This window comes from Thunnus maccoyii, chromosome 22 (assembly GCF_910596095.1).
Source record: "Thunnus maccoyii chromosome 22, fThuMac1.1, whole genome shotgun sequence".
NCBI lineage: Eukaryota > Metazoa > Chordata > Actinopteri > Scombriformes > Scombridae > Thunnus > Thunnus maccoyii.
In genome coordinates, this window is record NC_056554.1 from 11554285 (window position 1) to 11579001 (window position 24717).

Below are 24717 nucleotides of genomic sequence, written 5' to 3' on the forward strand. Positions count from 1 at the left end.
CTTGGTCTACGCCTTGTCTGTTCATAAGGTTCTATCTCTTGGACATGACGGGCTCCTTTTCAAGGTCCGCGCTCACAGGAGCTCTCAGGACTTGTGAAAAGGGTGGTATGAGTGTCAGCTGTGGTACACCAGACCCCCCCGGGCAAGATACGCCTGCATTCTCCCATGATCTAAGTTGACTTGGGGAATGAGGTGTGCAGGGCGTCTGTTGTATTATCTTTGACCCCTGCGGGGTTAGGCTATGATGATTCAGTCAGTTCATGTTCATGTTAACTGGGCTGGGTTGAGTCAACTACTGCTCTGCTTATGCAGCTGGGATTATAAAGTTGTAGAAGGGCTGCGGTGGCTAACCTATGGCCAATCGGGCTCAGTGAGGCAGTCTGATGACATGTCACGGCCGGGTAAACATTCATCAGGCTCTCCCTACTGTACCCCTAAAGTTCAGTAGAGGGCGGAGCCTGTGTGAGATAGAACGAAGGTTGAGATATTGTAACCCTAGTTCTATAATCACAGGTGGAGCTCTCTACCTAGGGACCCTGCTGCTACTATGCTGTCGCCTGAAGTGGTTTTTGGGATGGAAGTTACAGCCAGACTACTAACCAGACTAACCACACAACCACGTGTCAGCTTCATCAGACATGCAGATCTGCAGCTATTTATTTATCATAAAGTGGGAGTTGGGTGGCCATTATTGGAAGTTTTCTCTCAGTCAAGAACTTCCAGCGCCTGTCTCAGCAATGAGACTAACTCTGGCTTTGCCATTGCTAGCAGCCAGGCAGAGCACAGTGCAGTTCCTCTTCTGGTTTGGACTCATACTGCTCTGCCAAACTCACTGTGCTCTCCAGCAGTCAGCTCCCCCTGCTATCCATAAGGTGCTCTGTGCCCCAGCCATTTCAGACCCTCCCTCCAGCCTTTGGGCAATCCCTTCTCATTTATATACAGCTTGAAAAGCCAAATGGCAAATGCTTAATGGAAAATGGAAAAGATAAAATTTAAAATGCCAAATATCAAATGCCAAATGGTAAAGTGCAAATTCAAAGAAAAAAAAAGGAAGCTTTTAATTTAAGTATTTCCATTTAAGCTTTTCCATTTCCTATTTTGAGTTTCATATTTGATTTTTCCCTTGTCTTATTTCCATTGCCATTTTCAATTTCATCCTTACAGTTTAAGCTTTCAGTTTGAGCATTTCCATTTAAGCTTTTGCATTTTATTTTTCACTTTTTTCATTCTCACTTTACATTTTCAAATTATCATTTTACATTTGCTTTTTCTTTTAAGTTTAATTATGGCCTGATTATTCCTTGTAGTGTAGTAAAATAATAATCTTTTTAATTTTTATCTCCTTTAATTTTCAATTTGGACTTTTCATTTTAATTATGACCAAAAATATCCTCCGTAATATGGAGTGTGTCATTGGTGTCTTTGCTTTTCCGTCAGAACCTTTTTTCACCTTGTTGCTTTTAGTCTTGTTGTATACTTATACCATGTTTAAAAGGACTTCTTAAAGTACAATTTTAGAGTCAACGCACTGTGTTTAATCACCAAAGTCACCTCACTGTGTATTGAAACAACTAAATGTCGCGACGCTTAAAGTTGGTGTCCATGCGTAAAATATTGGGTGACTTGTGAGTATGTTGAAGGTTATTGAGGGTACTGAAGTGGTGCTCAAAGTGGAGACAGATTTACTCATGAATACTGTCACTGAAGTCACAAATACTAATGTTCATGTCCTTATTTTTCTCCCTCCTGTGCAAGTGTGTCCCTTTTTTTACCTTTTCCCATCTGGCTCACTCTGAATATTGCAAATTATCCCCTCTCGTTAAAATTTGTTTCTTTCACTCTCTCTGTCTCTCTCTCCCTCCCTCTTTTTCCACCTGCTTCTTCCATCTCACCTCTTCCCTGCTGCACTGGTCTATCGCTCCATATTTTCTCATGCCATCCTCTCTGCTATCTTTCTCACTGTCTGCACCCCACCCTTCCTGCCTCCTGCCTTCTCTCTCTTTCTCTGGCTGGCTGGTTGATTCATTTTATTGTCTGCTCCCTGCAGGTATACCCTCGGAAGAGCACCCCTGCTGTGGACAGGCTATGTGTGGGCGTACCTGCCGCAGAGGTGAGCCAAATGCTGCTGAATCACACAAGCACCTTTTCAAGCTTGTAGTTTGTTTGCTTTTGTCCATGTCAGAGATTTCTTCCATTTAAACATTTGATTACTTTTCACAATTAATCAGCAATCATTTCCTCCTAGGGCTGTTGTGTTGCCACTGAAAATAAAATTTGGATATGAATTGATAGAAATGAGACTCATTCAACAAAAAACTGAATATTAATGATAATATTTCTAAAATATTGACACAAGAGAACATGGAGCAATGACATTTTCAGTCTGAGCTTTGATTTACAGTCTGCAAGATTTGAATTGGTGTTTGGCTCAATTTTGCCTCGAATCAGAATATCTTCCAAGCACTGCTTAGAGATGGCGTTAGGAGGGGCAGTAATCTCCTTATCAGGCTTGTTGCTGCCATTATAGTGTTGCCAAGCATGTGTGTGCTAAAAACAAACTGGCAGACTACTAGAAGAACATTGCTAGAGCAACAGAGTCTGTGTTGCGAAGGCATTAGGTCCCTGTGTTGTCAAGTTCAGTAAGGCTTGTAAATTAGCTGCGAGAAACTAAATTAACCAAATTTAATACAACAAAAGAAACTTTCAGAGTTCGGGATATCTCTGACTAAAATGTATCAAAAATCAGTGTAAAGCATCCTTGATTACAACATGTGACACATGCCCATACATTCATGCTCACACACACACACACTGCACTGCTGGAAGCTTGATTTAAACATAATCTCAAATGCTGACAAGCATTCGTGCTTTGCGGGCTTTCCGATGGTATCCAACCTCCCTGCCACTGTTTACCCAAAGCCCAATGTAAATGCCAGTGGAATATTGTGATTCACAGGGCTCTGCTGATCACACATTACATTTCCATGCATTATTTACATCAAGCTTAGCCCTGTTCTATGCATTCACAAGAACAGGTCACAAACAAGCAGGGATCAATGAATGACAGAAATCAAATATTTATTCCAGAGCCAGAGCCCCTAAGGCGGGTCACATGACCACAGGGCTCCACAGAGACAACTTCCTGCTACATGCCCTCGAGAGAGAGAAAGAAGTAAAATCAGCAGTATCATGGAGAAAAGAAGAAGAGAGCATTGTGTCTGTTGTAGTAATTTGCAGAAGAAGAAAGTAATGCTGTTGGGAACACTCTGGCTTTTACAGTATTTGTTCCTGTGTGCCTGATTTAGTGTCTGTTGTTTTGTTTGAGTACAGAAACATGTCAATTTGTTATTTTGCTAAACATTGAACCGGTCATGCAAACTCTATAAGTTTAATTATTTGCATGAAGTAAATATTTATACAGTCTATGGATGAACTTAATTAAAGGAGTTAATTGATGATATTTATTCAAAAGAAAACTCATTTACATGTAGAACATCTGAAATGCCGACCAGCGCCATTATCTCCTGTCTGTTTTACAATGAGGCTTGTATCTACAAAACACAGTTTTCCTAACGGAGGCTTCCCCATTGTCTCCACCAGTGTTTCGGCTTGCTGGGAATCAACGGGGCTGGGAAAACCACCACGTTCAAGATGCTGACAGGAGACATCCCAGTCTCCGGTGGAGAGGCCTTCCTAAATGGATACAGGTGAGGCACTAACTCCCACTAGCGCACCAAGTAACTCATCATAATTAGCCACCCAAGATGGCTGCTCAGATGGGGATCGAGTTGAGCTGGAGGAGCGTTTTATATATATAACACACCCTTTCTCAGCTACTCTTGATCTGTATAACACAGCTTTCTATTTCTCCATCTCACATACCATCAATCTTTGTTTTTCTTGGCTAGGTTGTTTCGATATCTCTTATACATTCTGCTGTCTCTGCCTTTTCAACTCTCATGTCTGCTCACTGCGATATTCTCAGAAATGCTGAAGACTCTGCTATCACTTTTCCTTCTGCCTCTTGCACATCTTGCACATATATATCATTCCTTTTCACATCCTTGCTTGGTTTTTTTGTCTCTGCCTTACACAATCATTTATAAGTAAATCTTTGTATGTGCAAAAGAAATACCTTGACACTTACAATATGATACTGAAGCACTTGAGTGAAGGAAAACTTGCTCTTCCTTATTTTTAGGAACAAACAACGGTGTTCCTTTGCCTCAGCCTTCATCTCTAAGGCAGCACATCCGAGCATGGTGTAATGTGAGCTGTGGTTGGTTTTGCGTCACCACGGTTGCTATAGTTGTTCATTTATACATCTGGTAATTGACTTTGTGTTCAACAAAGAAAGAGAGCTGAATAGAACAAGGCCCAACACAGCAGTGTTAATGTTGATTAATGTTGGTAACAGAGATCAAAGAAAAATCCCAGAGACCTTTAGGGGAGGCAAAAACTGAAAAGCGAGAAAAACAGATGTAAAGACGCCCACTCTTCTGTTTTCAGCTCATTACGCTTTCTGTGCATTGGCAAGAAGAATGATCGGCAGAGGAGAATAAGCAGCATCTCTTAAATGGAAGTTTTTGCTCTCCTGACAACTGTCTTCCTCATCTATGATTGTGTGCTCACAAGCAATATTGGCATTCAGCATCTAGACATCAGACAAATGTGCAAGCTAGGCTGCTAACCAGCAGGTGGCTCTCTCTCTTGTTGTCTCATAGACTTATAGAAAAACTCACAGTCACAGTGGACTACCTCAGTTGTGATGGTGTTTAATGATTTTTACAACTATTTGCATTGTTGTGTATAGTTTTATCTTAATATAAAGCTACAGCCAGCAGGTAAAAAGCTTATTTTAGCATATGAGTCGAAGCAGGGGGAAACAACTAGCTTTGCTCTGTCCAAAGGTAAAAAATAACATGTTCATTAATGAGCTGTAGAGGTGCTGGTAGTCAGATTTTATGCCAGACTATGCAAACAACTCTATGCAAGAAAGAAAAATTAAAAAAAATAAGCGAATTGCCCAAAATGTCAAATTGTGCCTTTAATGACCATTCTAGAGTGCAGTGTTTCAAAGTCACACTTGTTACCACCAAACATTTAAAATTGAATGGAAGCTTTCAGAAAATAAAAACATTATTAGAAAATGATATTAATTATGTTCTGGCAAATGTAGCATGTATGTTATTTGCCAGAATAAATCAATTCTAACCATTTTTTGTTTGAGTGACTTTCTTTTTCATTAACATCCCCATAGTATGATGGCAATCTTAGTGCTAACACTGCTCCTATTGTATGGCTTGTAGAACATGGATTACTTTTGATCAATAAACTGTAACGTCATTCTTAGTTTGACATACAGCCACATACAGCTGGCAGTAACAAACTAATGGGGTGAAGTTAATTAAAAGTACTAAGCAGTGGTTCTTTCAGTACCAACCATAGGCTATAACCTATTGTTATCAAGTCCCTTTATCAAAGCTAAAACGTAACATGATATCAGCTCAGTAAAGCTTTCAGTTTACCATGGCTTTGTTGAGATCTATCAGACTCCAGACAGATCAAATCACATTTAGCTTCCCAGAGGCTGACCATCGCTCCTGGAAAATAAAATTTGAGGAGAAAAAATGGGTCCAATATAATCTTTTTTAAAAAAACAAAAACAAAAAGCAGCTGTAAAGGTAAGAAAGGAAATCAGTTGTAACATTTCTTGCCTGCGGGTTGTGAAAGTATTAATACTATAGATTGTGAAAAGGGCATGTCCACATGCAGAACTGATGCAGCCATTATTTTACTGGGCTCTCGAGGGTGTGTGTTGGTATACCTGGACCTGCATGCCTAAAACTGATTGCAGAGCCAGAATTTTTTGTGTATTTGCTTTTTGTTTCCAAGACAAGGCAACTTATTTATTTATTTATTTTAGACCTACTTACTTGAGACTATGAGCATAGAATATGAAATCATCAATGGACACTGGCCCAGGGGCCCAAGGGATCAGGGGGCCCCTTTTTTTTAGTGTCCTAGAGTATTTGGTATAATATTTATGCAGAGGAGTGTCAGTGTGGATGTGCTGTGGCAGGAAGCTCTGGACATGAATCGCACACCCTTCATCTCCAGTGTGAACTAAATATTGACGTTCAGCTGCAGTTTTTTTAACCAACAGCAGCACCTCGGTCAGCAGCTTTAACATGTCTGAGCCCAGGGGCCCGTTGTCTCATAATCTGCCCATATGTGAAATGAATTACTCGACTGTTCTATATTAGTCTGGAAGGGTTACAAAGAAAAACATAAGTCTTGACTCACTCAGCTCTGATTTTGTTATTTCTGAGCAAGATATTTTGAATATTTGATGACTATTTGCAAATAAATCAATTTTAATCTGCACTTTAAAATAAGGTGGATAACATAAATTCAATGTATGGTTCTTGGCCTTCTTACTGCTCTCACTGTATTTTTGATGTCATACTCTATTATTTACTATTCTCATACTCTCCCATATACTATTTCTTGCTAAGCCATTTAATATAATCTTTAGATATGCTATCTCAAACATTTATGACATTCATTGTCAATGTCTTTATCCCCAGCATACGCACAGAAATGAGGGATGTACACCAGAACACGGGCTATTGTCCTCAGTTTGATGCTATTGATGACCTGCTGAATGGACGAGAGCATCTGGAGTTTTACGCCAGGTTACGAGGGGTTCCAGAAAAAGAGGTCACCATGGTAACCACAATAACTTTTCCTATTTCTTTTACATTTAAGAACCGAGTAAACGTATTGTTTCACTCATAGCTGATGCTGTGAAGCACTAAATCACGCCGATGTAGATTAGCTGTCAAATGGAATATCAAAAAAGGTGAAAAATGTTTTCCTCCATAAAGAAATGTTTATTTCCTTTCAGACTTTTTTTTTTATTTCTACCATCAAAATACTTTTCAACTAGAATGCATGTAGGGCAAGCTGAAGTACACATCCAAGTGATAGATAACCTCAATAGGAGAAGCCATACATAATGAAAAATGGTCGGTGGTAGAAAAGCAGCAGCTATGGGTTATGGCTCTACATTATTCACCATGCCCGGTGGTGTGGCCGGCCCTGTGCGGCCTCCCAGCAGTCCTCTTGCACCACCCGCTCTACAACAGTAAGATCAAAAGAGGAAGACGCTGGCGGCGACCATAGGCCTCAGACCTGGCGCCAGGGCTTTGATCTCTTAGCTGCAGTGCAAAGGGACCCAGTTCTGTGCTGCTAGCATAACTCTTCATTTTACTGGGGCCCATTGCGATTTGCCTGATTTGATGGCAATTCTAGATCCAAGCTGAGCCTTTGTGTAGTCATATTTGCTTTAGCTTTAACAAATGTCCGCATGTAAGTGCAAGGAATATGCCGTAAAAGGAATGCATGTCTTTCAGCCTTACAGCCTGTCTTCATTGTGCACTTTGGCGATGCTTCTGATTGCTGGTGTTTAGAGAGACAATGTTGAAATAGCAGGGAGAACAGTAAAGTACCTTAGCAGCCTGTGATTAAGGTCTTACAGTGATGCCAGCTGTCATAGCTTGTCCTTGAAAGCCACAGAGCTTAAATACATTGGAGATCCAAGTCAAAATATCATCCATCATGGAAACACAGCTCTGGCGATGGCCTTATATGAACTCTTCTTGACACCATAATCGTTTCGTTTTCTTTTCCCAAAAGGTGGCTGAGTGGGGGATCCAGAAGTTGGGACTGGTCAAATATTCCAACAAATCAGCAGGTACATACAGCGGTGGAAACAAACGCAAACTTTCTACAGCGATGGCCTTGATCGGCTGCCCTCCAGTGATCTTCCTGGTGAGATATAACTTTATTGATATGTTGTACATAGTGAAAATGTGATACACCACTGTTCTATTAAGACTCAAGAGTGTAATACTTTAAATCAATATAGATGCTGTGCAGATGTTTGGATTACAGCAGATCAGTTCTTTTTCTCTTTACAAACACACAGTGAGTAGGAAGAAGATGATGGCGCATAGACGTTTGCTGTAAAGAATTTGTAGAAAACACAAGATATGGATCAAACTAGCAAATCCTTATTGAATTTCCCAAAGATTGAGGTGATGGGAGAAGATGGGTGTTCACTGGTCGGTTTTAATTCATCTTTTTCAGGAAAGAACCAATTTCTTGAGAGAAATATAGAACATGTAGAACTGTGTTTGCACATATTAAATTCCTACTCATCAGGACTTAAAACTGAGAGCAAAAGCGTCTTCTCACCAATGGAAGATAAATGAAGGCATGTCTCAGAGTACAGGGAATCGCATGCTTTCAATAGAGCAGCTTTAACATGTATTAGAAAGTCATGTACATGATAGTATGAGGGACAAACTTAAATGACCGGAAGTCACACTGTGGACTCCTTATGTATAAATATCATAGGATTTTCATTATTATTACTGCCATTTTTACTCGTTAACCCATGTCCCAGTCACCACTAAGCAGAAATACTAAGAATGAAAACTTTAATGCTGTTCAAAATGCTGCCTGTAAACTGTAATAAATGCATTACTTCCAATGTTTTTTTTGAATCAAAAAGCAATCCATCAGATTACACTACTACTAACAAATGTGGTCATGTTATGAGCTATCCATACGGAATTACATTTACAGAATAATCTTTCCAACCATCTCTGGTTTCTGTCTCAGCGCTTAGGCCATGGAGCTTCACTCTTCCAAAACCCCTTATTTACTCAACTGTGCCAGGCTAGCCTTTACTTTAAGGCAGAGGGATAATGTGTTGTCAGCGTCTGTGTCAGTTTCAGTATTGTGTGCTAGCCCGGGGAGTCCAGGCAGCCTTGAGGCACTGCCACATAGGGTTTGCAGAAGGACACATTGGGCACGGTGATGGAAATACCCCATGGGATTTGTAGGATTCTTCTAGTGAGGGAGAACCAGGCCTGGAACGAAACCAGCCAATGGACAGAGTACTGTCACTCTCTAATCGTGCATTGACAGACTAGCCCTGAGGAAAAAGAAACAGAGAGTCTCTGAGAGACTGTGTGTGTGTCTGTGTGTCTTGTCTTGGAGAGTGCTTCAGTATGTGTTTCCATTATATATGCATATGTGGTTTGGGTACACAGTAAATTCACCTATTTACCTTTGATCTGTATGTCCGTGTATATTTTTGTGTTTATGTCTCCTATTTCAGTCAGTTCTGTCTCTCCATTCTATCTCTTCTCTTATGTGTATGTTTGCATACAAAGATTGGTGACAAAGAACATCGTGAAGTAACTTAGTAATGAGCTGGTTTAGCATCATGTGTCTTGGCATAGATTGGACTAAAAAGTTTATTGGCTTCTGCTGGACAAATGAAACACCATTTTTCCAAAAGCTGTCTGTTATTTTGGTGTTTTTATAATGGTGTTGGAGAGAGCTGTCTTATATGTCAGTCCAGAATCTCCCATAGTTGGTCAGTTGGATTGAGCTGTGATAACTGTTTTATGATTCTCTTTGGTGCTCGTTATGATTCTGCACTCCTTTTATTGTTTTATTTTTCACTACACTATGTGTCTATTCACTCACACAATCATAAAATGATCTCGGAAAAGTAGATTTCTGCTGTAAGTGGTATACTGTCCCGCTCAACGCTGTAATTCTTTTAAAGAGGTTCTGTTTATTGTAGGATGAGCCAACCACTGGGATGGACCCCAAAGCCAGGCGCTTCCTGTGGGACTGCATCCTGAGCGTCATCAAAGAGGGACGCTCTGTCATTCTCACATCACACAGGTGCACTATCACTCTTCATGTATTGATTTTTCTCAATAAAGAAAGAAGAGCAACCCAATTGTCCATAAAATGAATGTAGCTGTAAATACTGTTATAATTGATTCAAGTTACACTTTAGTTGAAAGGTATTGTTTCCTGCATAGTAGTTAATATTGGCTGAAGCTCGAGGGCATATTGACTGACTGCCGCTTTTTTTTCTCCATGAAAAGAGAAACTGTCAATATCAGTGCTGGAGTCTTTTCATTATCCAAGACTTCCTGGAGCAAAGATAAGTTTTCCCAACTTGTACTGTCCAATTTTGGACATGGTGTTGAGTTAGGAAAAAAAAATTAAACACCTCATTTTTTTTGTGAAACTTCAAACTTGATAGTCTAAGTCGATATGGAACATTTAACAATTCACATACCTATTCATTTTACCATTTTCCAATGGCCTGGGCTTTTGATTCATTTGTGCTTCTGGCAGTGCGTGTGAATAATCTCTGTTTCATTTGGAATATATTATTCTCAGTACATGTGTTCTCCTCATGGAGAAATAAAAGCATTTGTTGTTGTCCCAGGCAATGTGGCTGAGTAGCATCCAATCGTCCATGGCATGACCAGGTGGTTGTGTTTTGTTGAGTGGCAGATTCACCAGGTTTTACAAAGTCATAATCCTAATTGCACCATTCCTCAGAAATGCTTCACTGGTTTTGCCTCAAATACAAATGACTCGTGCTCTGGCCCAATATCGAAAAGAAAATAATGAAATAATAAGAACTGCAGATGGTCCCATCCTCTCCCTCTAATTACCACATTTGTCGTCCATTTAAGGTGTCAGAGGAGACATGTAAAAATGCTCTAACCCAAACTTTAACTGTAAATGAGAAAAAGTCTCAGTAAATCAAAGATTTTTATCAGCATAATAATGTGAGTTGACACAGTCTGAAATTGAGTTCTACCCTGAATAAAAAGTATTCATGATCAGTGTTCTCGTCTTCTATAAGCATATTTTTGCAGTTTATGGAGGAGGACAGGCAGACATCACAAACTATCCTGAAATATCTCTGTGACATCAAAAAGACAAGTTTAAAGATGTCATTGTCTTTTATCTGGAAAGAAAAGACTCAAGCATCTGGCATTATTGCTACTTCCCTTTATGGAGCAAAATTTCCTCCTCTTTCTCTCAACAGTATGGAGGAGTGTGAAGCACTGTGCACACGCATGGCCATCATGGTAAATGGGCGCTTCAAGTGTCTAGGGAGCATCCAGCATCTGAAGAGCAGGTAAGGGTCCTCCTTTTACTGCTGAGTGTGTTAGACCAATACAGTATGAAGGAAAACAGACACAAAATCTTTGAAGCTCCTTGAATTGAGATGAAAGGAATCACTGCCTCCCACTGAGGTCTTCAGTTATTTATATTGTTCATATAAATAACACCATCTATATTGTTAATAAAAAGAATATGACTTTAGTTTTTCAAGAAATGAAAGGGAAGGATGCCTATACTTCTTTTATTATTTATTGGTGCAGCTAAGTATACATGTTGGAGATATAAGAAGAATATAGTTTTTCAAAAAAGCAGTACTAGTGGAACATCACATCAACTCCACAATGGTTTTATTGTTAAAGAAATACTTTGACATTTTGGAGAATATGCTTCTTCACTTTTTTGCTGAGAGTTACGTGAGAAGTTTGACGCCACTCTCATATTTGTCTGGTAACTATAAGGCTACAGCCGGCAGTCAATTAGCTTAGCTTAGCATCAAGACTAGAAACAGAGAAACATCTAGCAAACAAGATATATCATGTAATTAGTGAGCTTGAGAGGTGCTGGTTGGTGGATTTTGTTACCTTAAAACAGATCCTCTTTCCAGTATTTATGCTAAGCTAAGCTAGCAAGCTGCTGGTTGTAGCTTCATATTTAGTGCACAGGCATGAGAATCGTGAATAAGGGCATCTCCCAAAATGTCAAGCTATCCCTCTAAAATTATGTGCGCCTTCTATTTCTATCTGCGTTGATGTTTGTGCTTTGAAGGCTATCTAACAATAGTGTATCCATTAGTTTTGCTTTTCAGGAAGCATTGTGTCATAATGAACCCATGGTACCAAGCTGAAGATAGTCTTTTTTGTAGGGTCAACATGATTGTATTGATTTCACATGAAAAGATCCATACATGAGGCAAATATGCAAACAGTCAGGTTTGTGGGCTTCAGTTTAGTGTCCCAAATCTTTCACCATTATCTCAATTTGTCTCTCTCTAGACCCATAAATTCTATTTCCATCCTCCCTGTCCTTATGTACAGCATTAATAAGCTTTGTACATGTTTCTTAATGCCTTTTGTTAGTCTTCATCGCAGATATTCCCTGCCCTTAACTCTTTGCACTTAGTTCCATTCTCTGATATTCATCTGACATTTCCCAAGGCCAGCACTTATGTCCCGAGCCCTGCATGTAACAGTGAGGCCGATCCATTACCTTAGGTACAGTGTGGTGACATTATTACCACTCCATTGTGTGATCTTGTAAGAGGAAGGACACTCCACGCACACACAGCTACACACACGACAGGAATATGTGGTAGCAATCGTTGGGTGGAGAGAAAGATCAATACACCTGGGATGAGGTGTGGAGCAGACCATTTTTCAAGTTGTGCAGGGGATTAGGGGAAACGCCTAGAACAGCAAGGAGGGGGCAACAGTGTCAAGGGTACTTCCCATCAAGAGCGTTAATGTCATATCATTGGCTGGGCTTTTATGATGCCATGGAGGGAGAAGAGCTAGATTGTAGACAGTATTAAAAAAGAGTGAGAACGAGAGAGAGTTGAGAGGCAAAACGCTAAAGCGGGAGAGTGATGTACCAATCAGTCCCTCCCAGATGTTAGGGTAATTGACAGATCCTCTGTGTCAATTACATCCTGTCTGTAGGGGGTTGAGCAGGGTGGTGTAAATAATTTATGAACCACACAGGAGGTATAGGATAGGTAAGAGCCATGGGAGCAGGGGGGTAGGGAAGAAGGAGCAAACAAGGGAGGAGAACAGAGGGTTAACACGTGTCCTACTTCACTCAACACGCTATCAGGTAAAAGGGAATCGCACTTCACAAGACAAGCAAGTGAGAGGAAGCCAGATAAGCATGACGTCGACACCGATTTTCGCTGTGCTTATTTTAGATCTCACACGGACAATTTACATGCCGCTGAAATGCTATCGCTCAGTTCTCGCCACGCAGTGAATAATTTCTAATTAAGCATCCCTATCTCCTCAGCGCTTGGTGTAATTAATGTTTCATGAGGTGTGGGACCCTGTTAATGACTGAAAAGGCAATTAAGGACTGTCTTCTCTGTTTTCTTTTCTCGTCACTATCCCGCCGCATATTTGTGCTGCCATGTTACCCCCCGCTCCCTCCCCCAAACTCCCACCCTTGGTTTAGCATGTGATCCACCATTTTTTAAGTTGTTGTGAGCCTCATCAATCCAGCATTACAGGGTGAAACACTGAATGTCCAATATTTCATGTTTGTCTCAACATCTAATGCAGGAAAGGAGGGCTGATTCTCACAAATTAGGGATGTCAATGATTAATCAATTGTCGGTTAATTGCTGTTAATTATTTAACCAATTAAAAAAATATATCGAAGGATTATGCAGAAGGTGAGGGACATGCAGTATAACTGTCAGAAAATGTTCTGTAGATTTGCTGCAATACGTAGTTGCTCCACTAGGTGGAATTACTTACTCTTTAATAAGGTTGGGTTCATAGACTGTATATAAAGATGGACATAGTGAGGTGTGATGTCACCCATTGGTTTGCATTGAAGCCGATTTGAAGCCCAGAGTTGCTGCTTATGGTCAGCACCAACGTTTCTGTTTAGTGCCAGGACCTTCCAGATAAGGTGTGTGGGGCGTTGCCTTTCACGCTCTGGAAACACACCCGGCTACCTCCGACCTACGCTAACACTAGCTTACAGGGAACACCCAGAGTTGCACACTTGAGCTAATGTTAACAAACTAACACAACAGGTATCATAATAAATTAACATTAAACTTACTGAAATATTGCGACAATAGTCCGATTCGGCTGGGGAGAGCAGTAGGTGAGCCAACTGTCAGTTACATGGCAGACATCAAAACTACTATTTGTCTTTAAATCTTATTAACAGAGCAATAATTTCCAAAATGACCACCAGCACGTTTATAAGAGGACTAGAATTTAGTGATTGAGACCATAATGACTTGTTGAGAAAATGTATTGACTTAGTATTTCATGAGAAATGTTGATGCTTTTTAAATGGGTGTCTATTGGAGTCAGCGATTTTTATGGAGCCACCACCTAGCGATCATCAGTGATATTGCACTTTAAGGTATTTCAGCATTGGTTTTAATTTCAAGATGTGGTTGTTGCCGCTTGGTTGGGTTAACGGTATGTTTGGTGACTGCCCATAAGGGCTGCACTAATTGTAAAGCAAACGCACCTCCTTGCCGTGCAAAGAAGAAAAAAGTCGCAGTGTACCTCACTCTGCTAACATGTTGATGAACACTGAAGCATAAAGTTGTGAAAATTCCGTGGAGTTGTTGTCAGGTGGCTGTCTGGTTTAGCTATCTGAGGTTCATGCTAAAGCTAAACTAGCATCTTGAACAGAAGCAGCTGCTCAGTTAATGCAGGCTGAGAGGTCAGACAGCAGAAAGCAACATGCTTCCAACAAAATCAACACAAAGGTGATGTATTGTATAAGCGACACTCCTCTGCAGTGGCAGTCAATGGGCTTAAGAAGTAAAGTGGGAGTGACATTATCTGTACATTTGTTGCCTCTGAGCAGCTGTTTCCAGCAGCTGGACTACAGTGAACTACTAGCTACAGTGAACAACACACATCACTTCATCATGTAGATCAGGTATGCAGATTATTTTATACTAAACCAGTTAGACTGAAGTCTGTTGTGGGGATATTGGGATAACATGTTTTATATTTATTCAATAACATTATAGATTATTTACTATTGAAAGTTACAGCAATTTTGATTAATTTCTAATTAACTGTTAGATCTGTCCAACACATCTAGTCTTTCAAATTAATCTCCTTTAATGAAGATGTAAGTTGTGCAGCTCTTTGCTGTGTTAAATACTTTGGATTTTGTTGGGTCAGTTGTTGAATAGCAACAGACGGGAGCTCCGTAATTTTAAATGAAGTCATCCTTTTGTGGTATTTAGTTTATCATTCAAGTAACTTGGTGTTTACTTGATCTGTTCTTTTAACTCCTAGTGTAGCTCACTCTGATTTTGTGCTTGAACATAGGTCACGTTAGTGGTTATAATGGTTTTATGATGGAAAAAACATCCAAAGTATTTCATAAATTATTAATGATTAACCGATAATTGATTTTTAAGGCGGCCGACTATCAGAAGAAATTGCTTGAAATTTGCATCCCTATCACAAATGCACAAGCTGTTTGCCGATGGGAAGAGTTCCATCAGACAGCAGGGGTTGAAGTAGAGAGGGGAAGCATGGTGATGGAGGCAGGTGGTGTACGCCATTGTCACACGGTGTGAGCGGCTGACCTGCAAAGCTGGGGCTGCTGCCTCTTCCCCCTGCCCCCCTACCCCCAACGTCTCCATCTCTTTTTCATCACAAGCCCCTGTAAGGAGTGCAGAATCTCACCACGGGGGCAGCTCTCACATTTTGACCCCCTATTGCTCATATGTAATACATGCTCACCCTCCCACATTCAAAGCCCTCACTCCCCCTCATCCCCTCCTCCCCCTGTGCTCCTCTCCTTCAAAAACCTCTCACCATATTACCCTTATTTATTCCTCCCTCTGCTACTCTCAGGTGGCAAGACTTCCAACCCAGCCATCCAAGTGCTTGTTAGTGCTGCCCCCTTTAGTTCAGTGGTGACCCTGTCTTTATCACTGAGATGCCCTTCTGGTGCTTTAACAACCCTGCCTCTGTGTATCAATCAAACCCCAAATGAGCCAAAATAGCCCATTTAAACCACCGGAGAAATGGTCAGCATGTGAGAGGGGCTGATGATTTGCTTTAGGTGGTTGATTCAGACCAGTAGGGTGGCCATTTTAAGAAGTTACTTCATTATATTCCTGCATGGCTGTTAAAAACACCCGCCTTATCTTTGTCCTGGTATTGAGCCCTTCAAATCAGTCACACTTGTAGGAATTTATGAAAGGCTGAGGGAGAAGGGGAAAATAAACAAGTAAAAAAAATGTGCAAGAGGCTATATATAGTGCTTTAGTATAGCAGTGTGCTGGTATGAAAGCTCCCAGGTGTTAAGTAAACCCAAATGAAGTGGAGGAACCAATAAAAGCAGCTTCAAAGCTGTCCTATAATCTTGTCAGTTAGGGAGGACACCCACTAGCCGATACAGGATTCCTCACTGATTGATATCATTCATATCCCCACTCATAGAGTACCAGCAGTAAGTACACACCACAGCCTTGAGTCTTATTTTCTCCTTGCTTAAAGTACGTCATGATATACTGTAAAAGTGGGAGGTAAAGTGCCTTTAATGCATTAAGGTAATGCGGTGTGGGCACTGAAGAGTTTTTACAAGTGTGGTGTCTAAAAGTTTGGATCAATCCCCTGAAGTTGACGTTGAGAAGTCCAATAAACTCCTTCCCACTCACTCTGTGTCAGCTCTGCAGGTGTGCCATTAACTAAATGGTTTACAGCTTTTAAGTGTGTGTCACTGGCAGAGATGGATGACAAAATGATTCTCTTTACAGTTTACAATGCATCAGCAATGTAGGTGTAATTAAGACTGCCAGAACACTGACAGACACAGATGGTGTACTGTATATATACTGTACATATCTGAGAACCACCTGCACTCAAAAGCTTTACCCTTGATAACTGGTGGGTATCTTAATTTATGTGTGACTGTAGTTCTTGGACAGACATTAGTATTATCATTGCTTATTTTTGTGCTTACTAGCAAGGCCAACATGTGCATCTACATTGGATCAACGTTCAAGGTCTGCCGAAATTGCTACATGACTCTGGATATTTTATTAGGTCTGTGTTGAACTATGCATGCTTGAGAATCCTGTAGTAATAACTTTAACAGGCCAGATAATGACCTTCATGTAAGATTACTTTTGAAATACAATATTGCATGCAAACACCTCGTAAATATGTCTCAACATAGAAGCCAACAGTACTAGCCGCTGCTAATCACTGAAAACTGTCACAAAGCACAGATTCTGATGGTTTCACGATAATCTATGGTGGCAACAGCATGCCAAGAAATGTAGCTCCGCCAGCAAAATATGAGGAGGAAGAAGACTGCTTGCTGATGTACGCATGCATGTAAACAATGCAGATTTCAACTTATTCAGAAAATGAGTGTTGCTGTTTTTGCATTTTATGGGGAAGAAAATGTATTCAACACTTTTACTAGGCCCCAAAGACACACACAATGTATTGTGATGAAAAACACTCAATGTACCCATAAGAATCTCTAATCTTTAAATAGCAAAACTGTCTTTTACTGATTGTAAATACATCTCCCATCCATCCATCCATCCCTCTGTCGTCACACTACCTGTGGTGCCTCTGTCAAGAGCTCTGTTGGTTCCCCCTCCAGGAACTAAAGAAGTTTTTTGGATGACTTCCTGCCTGATCAAAGCATCAGACCACCCAAGCCACGCTGTGACCTCTTGCCCCGCGTCCGCCCTCCCCCCTGTGGGCACAAATACAAGGTTTGGCAATGGTGAGGGTGACCTTTCTAGACTCCCTCAGATGAAGGAAGGCAGCAGAATTATTTTTTGCCTGTCATGCCCTTATCTGTGTCTGGCTGTTGTTTGTTTTAAATTACATGGAAGAATGACTTTCCAGCAGACCAGGGTGGAGGAGAGGATTAAGGCAGAATAATGAAAATGAAGAAAAGAACTGCAGCGCAGACATTACAGTGTCTCCTCCATGCTGTGTTGAGCTGCTGTATCATATCTCTAATGTAAAATATTATAAAAGGATTACTTGTGACCATGTGGCGCAGTCATGACTTTAAACATTATCTGCTCATTATTTTCTTTAAGGCTTTGCAAAGATCTTGCTTTTAGTTTTAAGTCACCAATCAACACTTAAAAGCTGATTAATTGTTTCAAGCATGCCGTACTGTTGTTATGCCCATGCAACGTAGCGCAGACTTCATTCATTTCCAAGCCTACCTTTCCGCACACAGGAGTTTATTTAAGGAGAGCCAAGACAGACAGTGTATCAAAGATGAAAGAACTTGTTTTGTTGTGAATACAGAGGCAGAGTAAAAATGATGAATATGAAAGAAAGATATTTTTCCCAAAGTGCTGCCTGAAGCCCCTGTGTAGCTGTAGCAAGAAAGGAAATAAAAGCAAGGTAGGCAGGGAGAGAGAATAAGGGGATGCTAATTGATAAGCCCTTTTACAGTCACTGACAAGCAGCATTTCATTACCCACGTACACTCCAAACCATTTCGCCAAGCCCTTCCACCACAATGCTTCCTGGCCTTATTGGATTTATCCAAAAATGTTTTTGCATCTGGGCTGAGCTTGGCAGTCCTTGGACAAAGCACATTTCCTGAGCCGGCAGCTGTAATGAACACAAGGGGATTATGGTCATAGTCTTGATTGGATGATGAATTAAGCTTGATGTGTGGGGATGGTGTCTGATTACAGACTGTGTGTTCTGTTACATCTTATAAAAATCTGCAAAAATTATGTGGCTTTACACAATAGGAGATGTGTTCTGGCTATATGTAATATAAAATGTGTGCTTTACTGAAGAAAGATAGTACTGTGTGTGCAGGCATGGACTGTTAAGGGGAGAGGTGAGTATTTCATACAGTATTTTCATAACAGCTTATAACAGCTCATATTTGCTATTTTGTGATTTAGGCTTACTGTTATTTTTCTCTTGGTTATAGCCATGGTGATAACATTTAACAGTTTGGAAGAGGCCATGGATTATTGTGAATAGTATTTTTTTATTAGTCTATAGCCCCGTTATTCACGTTTATCTCCCATTTGCCAAAGTCAATTGTTGTTGAATGTTGCTAGTTTCCCACAGAATGTGTAAAAGCCAAGAATACACAATGGCATTATTTGTGATGTCACATGTGGTTTACACATCTCCAAGGTCTTAAAGCATATAGAGCACAATGATCTTCTACTGTCTGCCACAAAAATAGATTGTTTAGCTGTTAAACGAGAGCTTTGGGAGATAGGTTCACTGTTGCAGTCTTTTGGACTCAGCAACTGGCCAATATAGATGCACACGTTTTCACAACAATTGCAACTATTAAACACCCAGTTTTATTCATGAACCTTTTTGTACTGAAAATGGCCAAATGAACACAATATATTCACAAGTTTCAATTACCAAGTACCCAGTCCTACGATATAATACCACTACTTATTGTCCTTTTATGCCCAACTTCATTGTAAAAGTGTAATCATAAACATGTAGTCATTAAGACGATAACAGATTTAAGAACATGAAAACTAACTTAAAGGTAGTTTCCTAAAGACAAACAGAGCAGTGCTACTATGGTATCATTTGTGGAGATAAACCCTGTAGAGCCATTGCTGAGACCCTTGTTGGTCAGATGATCTTGGTGATACTGTTTATCTTCTGCACCTTGAGCTGATGAATACAGTAGACACCAGGCAGAACAATTGTAATTCATTGGTTGACACTGAGCAGGGCTTGGGTCAGTGTGTGGAATAAAATTTTGGACGGTTCTGGGGCTATCCAAAGCTCAGTTGCTTAACGGAGCGCTAACATGCTGATACTTGCAGGGCACTCATAGTAGTATCCACATGATGTGTACTACATAATATGTCTTAGAGTTTCATGGGGATGCTTTTGATCACCCGTGGTGTGCAGCTCCCGAGGAGATCACAGTGCAGGCAGGCAGTTCTTAGATCCTCCCTATAGGCAGGAGGCAGATGTGGCGGTGGAAGAGTAGAATGCCACCCAGTGTATTGCATCATAATATAGAAAATAGTCTAGTCATTCATTCTTGTTTGACATTAATTTCACCTGGCATTGTTGCCATATTATATGTGTGTGTATAATCCCTTTCTTGTGTATTCATATATTGCTGATTTTGTCTTGAACATTTTCTTTCACTGTGGTATCAGACCATGCTAACTAACACCACATTTAGGCAACACTGTCTAACGTTCTTCTTCTTCTTCAATATTTTGGTGGTGTCAGTTGGCAGATGTCATGAGACATGTTTTTTAAAGGCGCAATATACAACACTGAGCCCCACTAGATGTCAGCAAACAACTATTTGTTATGTAAATATATAGTGGAGTAATGGCGTCCTGTGCAGTGAATGATGTCACACTCCCTCAGTGTGTGTTGTTATCGGACCTTCTCCGTTCTTTGTTTTGATAGCTGGTCTGGCCACATGTGCATGTAAGTGCATGTGAGTCCCTCGCTGTGCTCCCCACATCCGTTTTCAACATGTCGGCCGGGTCACAAACTTTGTCACATTACAGCTAAACAGTACACTAAAATTTGTTTCTGAAAACATTCGAGGGGAGAAATAGGCAATGCACTAACAGAATCTTGATCCATATTTTATCAGCACTGCCTAGTTTGACAGTTTGATTTGAGTTTCATGAGCAGTGTGTTCAGATGCCACTATATTTTTTTTCCAACTTTATTGAGTAAACAACACTTGTTTTGGTCTGAGATGCTGGTGCTCTAGTGCGACATGTAGTGGGGCTGAATGTCGTATATTGCACCTTTTAATGAGGTAGCAGGTGAGTGGTTCAGATGCTACCTCCTGTGGAATTCTGTTGATATACCTCTGACATCTGATCACTAGATGTATTCTGGCTCATCCAATGATAATACAAAAAAAATTCAGGTGGGAGGGTTCAGATCTGCTATTTAATGTGCCTCGACATGATCCAACTCTGAAAGTCACATTAGAAAGAGACTTCTGCCCTCTTTATGGAAATGAGTATTAAATAAGCATTCACACATACAATTTATGCTGTGTTACACTATTCTTGCGCTGTGACTCTTCAACTTCAAGCCGTCATGTTTTCACTGAAGGGACTGTGCTACCCATGGGGTCCATTCATTCTGCTTCTCAGCACTAGCACAGAGCTTCACTTCCTCTCTCACTCCCTTTGGGATCGTGTAGGCCTGCAGTTTATTCACCATATCTCTAATTGCCATTAAGGGAGCCTCTAACTCTCGTTGCATGTAGCTCTGTACTAGCCCACAATGGACATTTCCATGAGTAAATCCAACATTAGGGAATTAATTAGGCAGAAAAAAATGGGTCATAAGAGTGCTAACGACAGGATAACAAGGCACCAAGTCTTATTTGGTGCTCACCAGACGTAGCATACAACTGGGAAGATGCAGAATGCTAATTAGCTTTAGAGCTTAGCTATGGCCCATTTTCATCTGTGACAGTATTTTATGTCCAGGATATTGTTCATGTTGTAACGTTTTAGCAATATAGCATGTTTACATAATTTTGAAACCTTGGCTGTTCAATGTAGAAACTGCCATACCGGAAAGCAGACTTTATATGCATTTTGCATTACTTATCATAAACACAAATACTTTAGGAGGTTTTGTAAAAGGATTCTTAAGGGAAAGGTTTTATGTTCAGATTATTAAAGCAGCAATAAGGGCCACTGAGGGCAGCAGAACAAATTGTAAACATAACATTAGGTGCTTTTGAACCGGAGGAACTTTTCATAGTTCTAAGAACTGTTGGAGGAACTACCCCCTTTTTATTGTGTCCGCACTGCAGGAACTGGGAATGATCATAGATCTTGGAACGCCGTTTTGAGGGACGTTTTTAGCTCCTACTTCAATGTAGGTACTGTGAGAGAGATTTAAGTAGTTGTCATTTGACATATTTCTTGTATATATTATATATTCTATAAGTGTTGTTCTCAAACTAAAGGGTCGATGCAAGTCTGTTATACAATGCCTGCTCTACATACCTACATTTATTTTAAACTTAGCCCCTTGTGTAAAATGAGACGGTTGACTGTATGTAAGTTATTCAGCCTCTGTTTAACAGTGAGTTTATGTTGTTGTACTTTTGTCTGAGCCAATGATAAGACAAATCATAGTTATGTAGATTTCTATGTCTGTTTAATGTGTTGATGACCTGACAAGCCTTTAGAGGACAGTGGTGTATGTTCTTAGGTTCTTAGGTTATTTACACTTCCAGCAGACACAGAGCAACATTAACATTCATATGGAGTTTCTGGTGACCCATTAAATGTAAATCCAATATTCACTCTCCCTTTAGCTCTGTTTTGGACTCCACCAACTCCTGAGGGAAATATAGGGCTATTTAACTGCTAAATGCTCTGTTATGTTCAGAAGCTAGTTGCTAACTTGCCATTTGGTGATGGGCTAGTAATGTACAGTGTCTTTATCAGAGCTGTTTTACTCAAAAATTAGCGCCTGCCGCTGTTTTTAGGAGAAAAAAAAACCTGACAGAAACAAGGTTGAGACTGAACCAAAGCTAAATTTGTGGGTCATAAAACCAAATGATTAGCTGAATGATGCTATGGTAACTTAAAGTAACCATCCATACAATGTGCAAAATGTATTTGCCAGCACAAGATTTATATTCAGTTTGTGACTGCAACCTCTGTTTAGAGATCTCACATAATGTTATTGGTCGTCGGATAGGGCTAAGTGAAACCATGAAACCATGAAAAGGCACCTGATCTAAGGTCCACCAATGACAGTCATTTCTGTGTCATCTCCTGTGGCCTTTTTGCTCGACTCAAATTGATGCTTTCTTTTACATTTGGTGCAGAAGATTGTGTTGATACATGCTATGACTTGAACTAGCAATTGCACAGGTGGAAAAGTTTAATCAGCAGTTAGCTAGCTAACTTTATTTTACTGTTGAAGTCAAGCTGCTTTTCCTTGTTACTCACCTGCTCCATCAGCTCACCACATCCAGGAAGCATGAAGTGGCTGAGAAATTTATAAGACCAATTATATTTTGTCATCTCTTTTGCTTCCTGTCTTGTCCCCTTCCTCCAGTGCACTACCCTATTATTCATCAAACTATTCCATGACCACAGGAGAAAAGGGAAGTTCATTATTTAGATGACTGGTCGAGAGCAATTTGGCTGCGTCATCCTTGTCTGTAGGGTTTTCTTTTGTATTGAGTGCTTAATTGTGGACTCTTACTCTAGGTTTGGTGACGGCTACACAGTGATTGTGAGAGTTGGTGGCTCTCCTCCTGCCTTGAAGCCGGTCGAGGACTTTGTCCAGTTGACCTTCCCAGGCAGCACCCTGACAGAGAAGCATCACAACACACTGCAGTATCAGCTCCCATACACACAGGGAGCTTTGGCCAACATCTTCAGTCAGTTCACCACCCATCAACAGAGGCTGGGCGTGGAGGATTACTCTGTGTCCCAGACCACACTGGATCAGGTATGACCCAAAAAATGGGATTAGTGATAGGACATTTTTGTTTCCCTTAAACTACTTTGTCTTACATTCTTCTTTAAGTAATTATGTGTGATATATCATAATTTCATTTCAGCAATGTGACTGGTACAACATCAAGGATGTATTTGTTCTTTGTTTTATTCACCACTGTTTTATGTGAGGAAATTGCATGAATAAACCAAAAACTGTTTTGGTTAGTTGCTTTGTTAATGCCAAGGAAAAAAAACCTCTTTAAACGAGTAATACGACACACCAAAACAAACAGGTAGGACACAGATGCAGACTGAGCACAATACAGCTTTGTTCAACTTAGATTTGTGGAATCTACCCATACGCCACTATAACATTTGGCCCTAACTGACATATATAAAGGACAGGATGACAGGTTGTAACAAGCTACTTTAGAAGTTACTGTGGAGAAATTGCTGCTGCAGATTTCAGGCATTGATGAAGGATATTGAGTTGAACTTATGACGTGATGTGAATCTGAATTTATTTCACTTCTTTGCTTTTCAGAATCCATTTTTTAAACATCTAAATTTTACATTTTTCTCATAATACTTGGAGTTTTAAGTGCTCGAACACTTACAGTAACCATCTGCAGGAGAGTACATGCACTGCATACCTGTAGACTAACTTTAAGTATTCATGTTTTAAAGTTTTACTTTTACAGAGAAACATGCTGTTCTTATTTTTGATGCCTGTCTGTCACACCAGCTGTTGAAAATGCCCTGGGAAATCATTCCTTTAAAAAGTTTGGAAACTCTGACATGTTCTCAACACAACAGGTTGCAGTACCAGTAGTGCATCTCATAGCTGATTATTAAATATGAATTAGATGATTTGCCCCAATGTCTCACTTCTCTCTCAGTCAACAGAACCCATGATATTTCTAGAGGTGTATATAATGTCACTTTGATCAACATTACATAGTATTGTAATCCAAGGTGAAGATAAAAATGAATCTACCAAAATATTCCATCCATTGTTACTATGACAGAAAGCCAAAAATGAAAGTATTCCAGTCTCTCTATCATCGTTTCTACCATCACAAAATGATAGCAAAACATATTCACAAAGACAAAAAAAGAGGAAAAACATGCACAACTTTAGCAATTATACACCGGCTCCTTGAGATCCAAAACCACCATTTCAGCTCTGGGTATTCGTAATCTGAATCATAGAAGAGGATTACGTTTCTTAAACCTTATTTTTTCCAAAGGTTTGTTCTTGTCACAGAGGCGGTGATGACACATTTTCCTTAACCCTGGTGTAGTATTATTAATGCTCCCTCTAAATCCAGTTGGAAAAGTTGTTGGAGCCAAAAAAACAGCACAATTCAACTTCAAATGTAACTTCTGACATGGGCAAAATTTAGGCACTCTGTAGAGTATCTGGGGCCATGTTATCTTGTCCTTCTGTAATTCTGTGGCATGCCAGCGCAGTTTAACAGATCATTAGGTCATCAATCAATGCATTCAGCATTTTAGTGTGTCGGTTTAGTTCAGGATAA

The 24717-nt window shown here is 40.2% G+C and overlaps 1 protein-coding gene across 6 annotated transcripts in view; it reads left to right on the top strand.

Annotated features, from left to right (window-relative positions):
- Positions 1 to 24717, top strand: part of LOC121889117 (phospholipid-transporting ATPase ABCA1-like) — a 186770-nt gene that overhangs the window by 154381 nt on the left and 7672 nt on the right. For 4 of the 6 annotated variants that reach the window (XM_042400825.1, XM_042400824.1, XM_042400826.1 and 1 more), the window contains 7 exons: positions 2048 to 2110; positions 3601 to 3707; positions 6591 to 6732; positions 7702 to 7836; positions 9668 to 9771; positions 10943 to 11035; positions 22943 to 23186. In XM_042400825.1, coding sequence (XP_042256759.1) covers positions 2048 to 2110; positions 3601 to 3707; positions 6591 to 6732; positions 7702 to 7836; positions 9668 to 9771; positions 10943 to 11035; positions 22943 to 23186 — 888 coding nt within the window. The other 2 variants (XR_006093442.1, XM_042400827.1) reach the window with 2 other exon arrangements.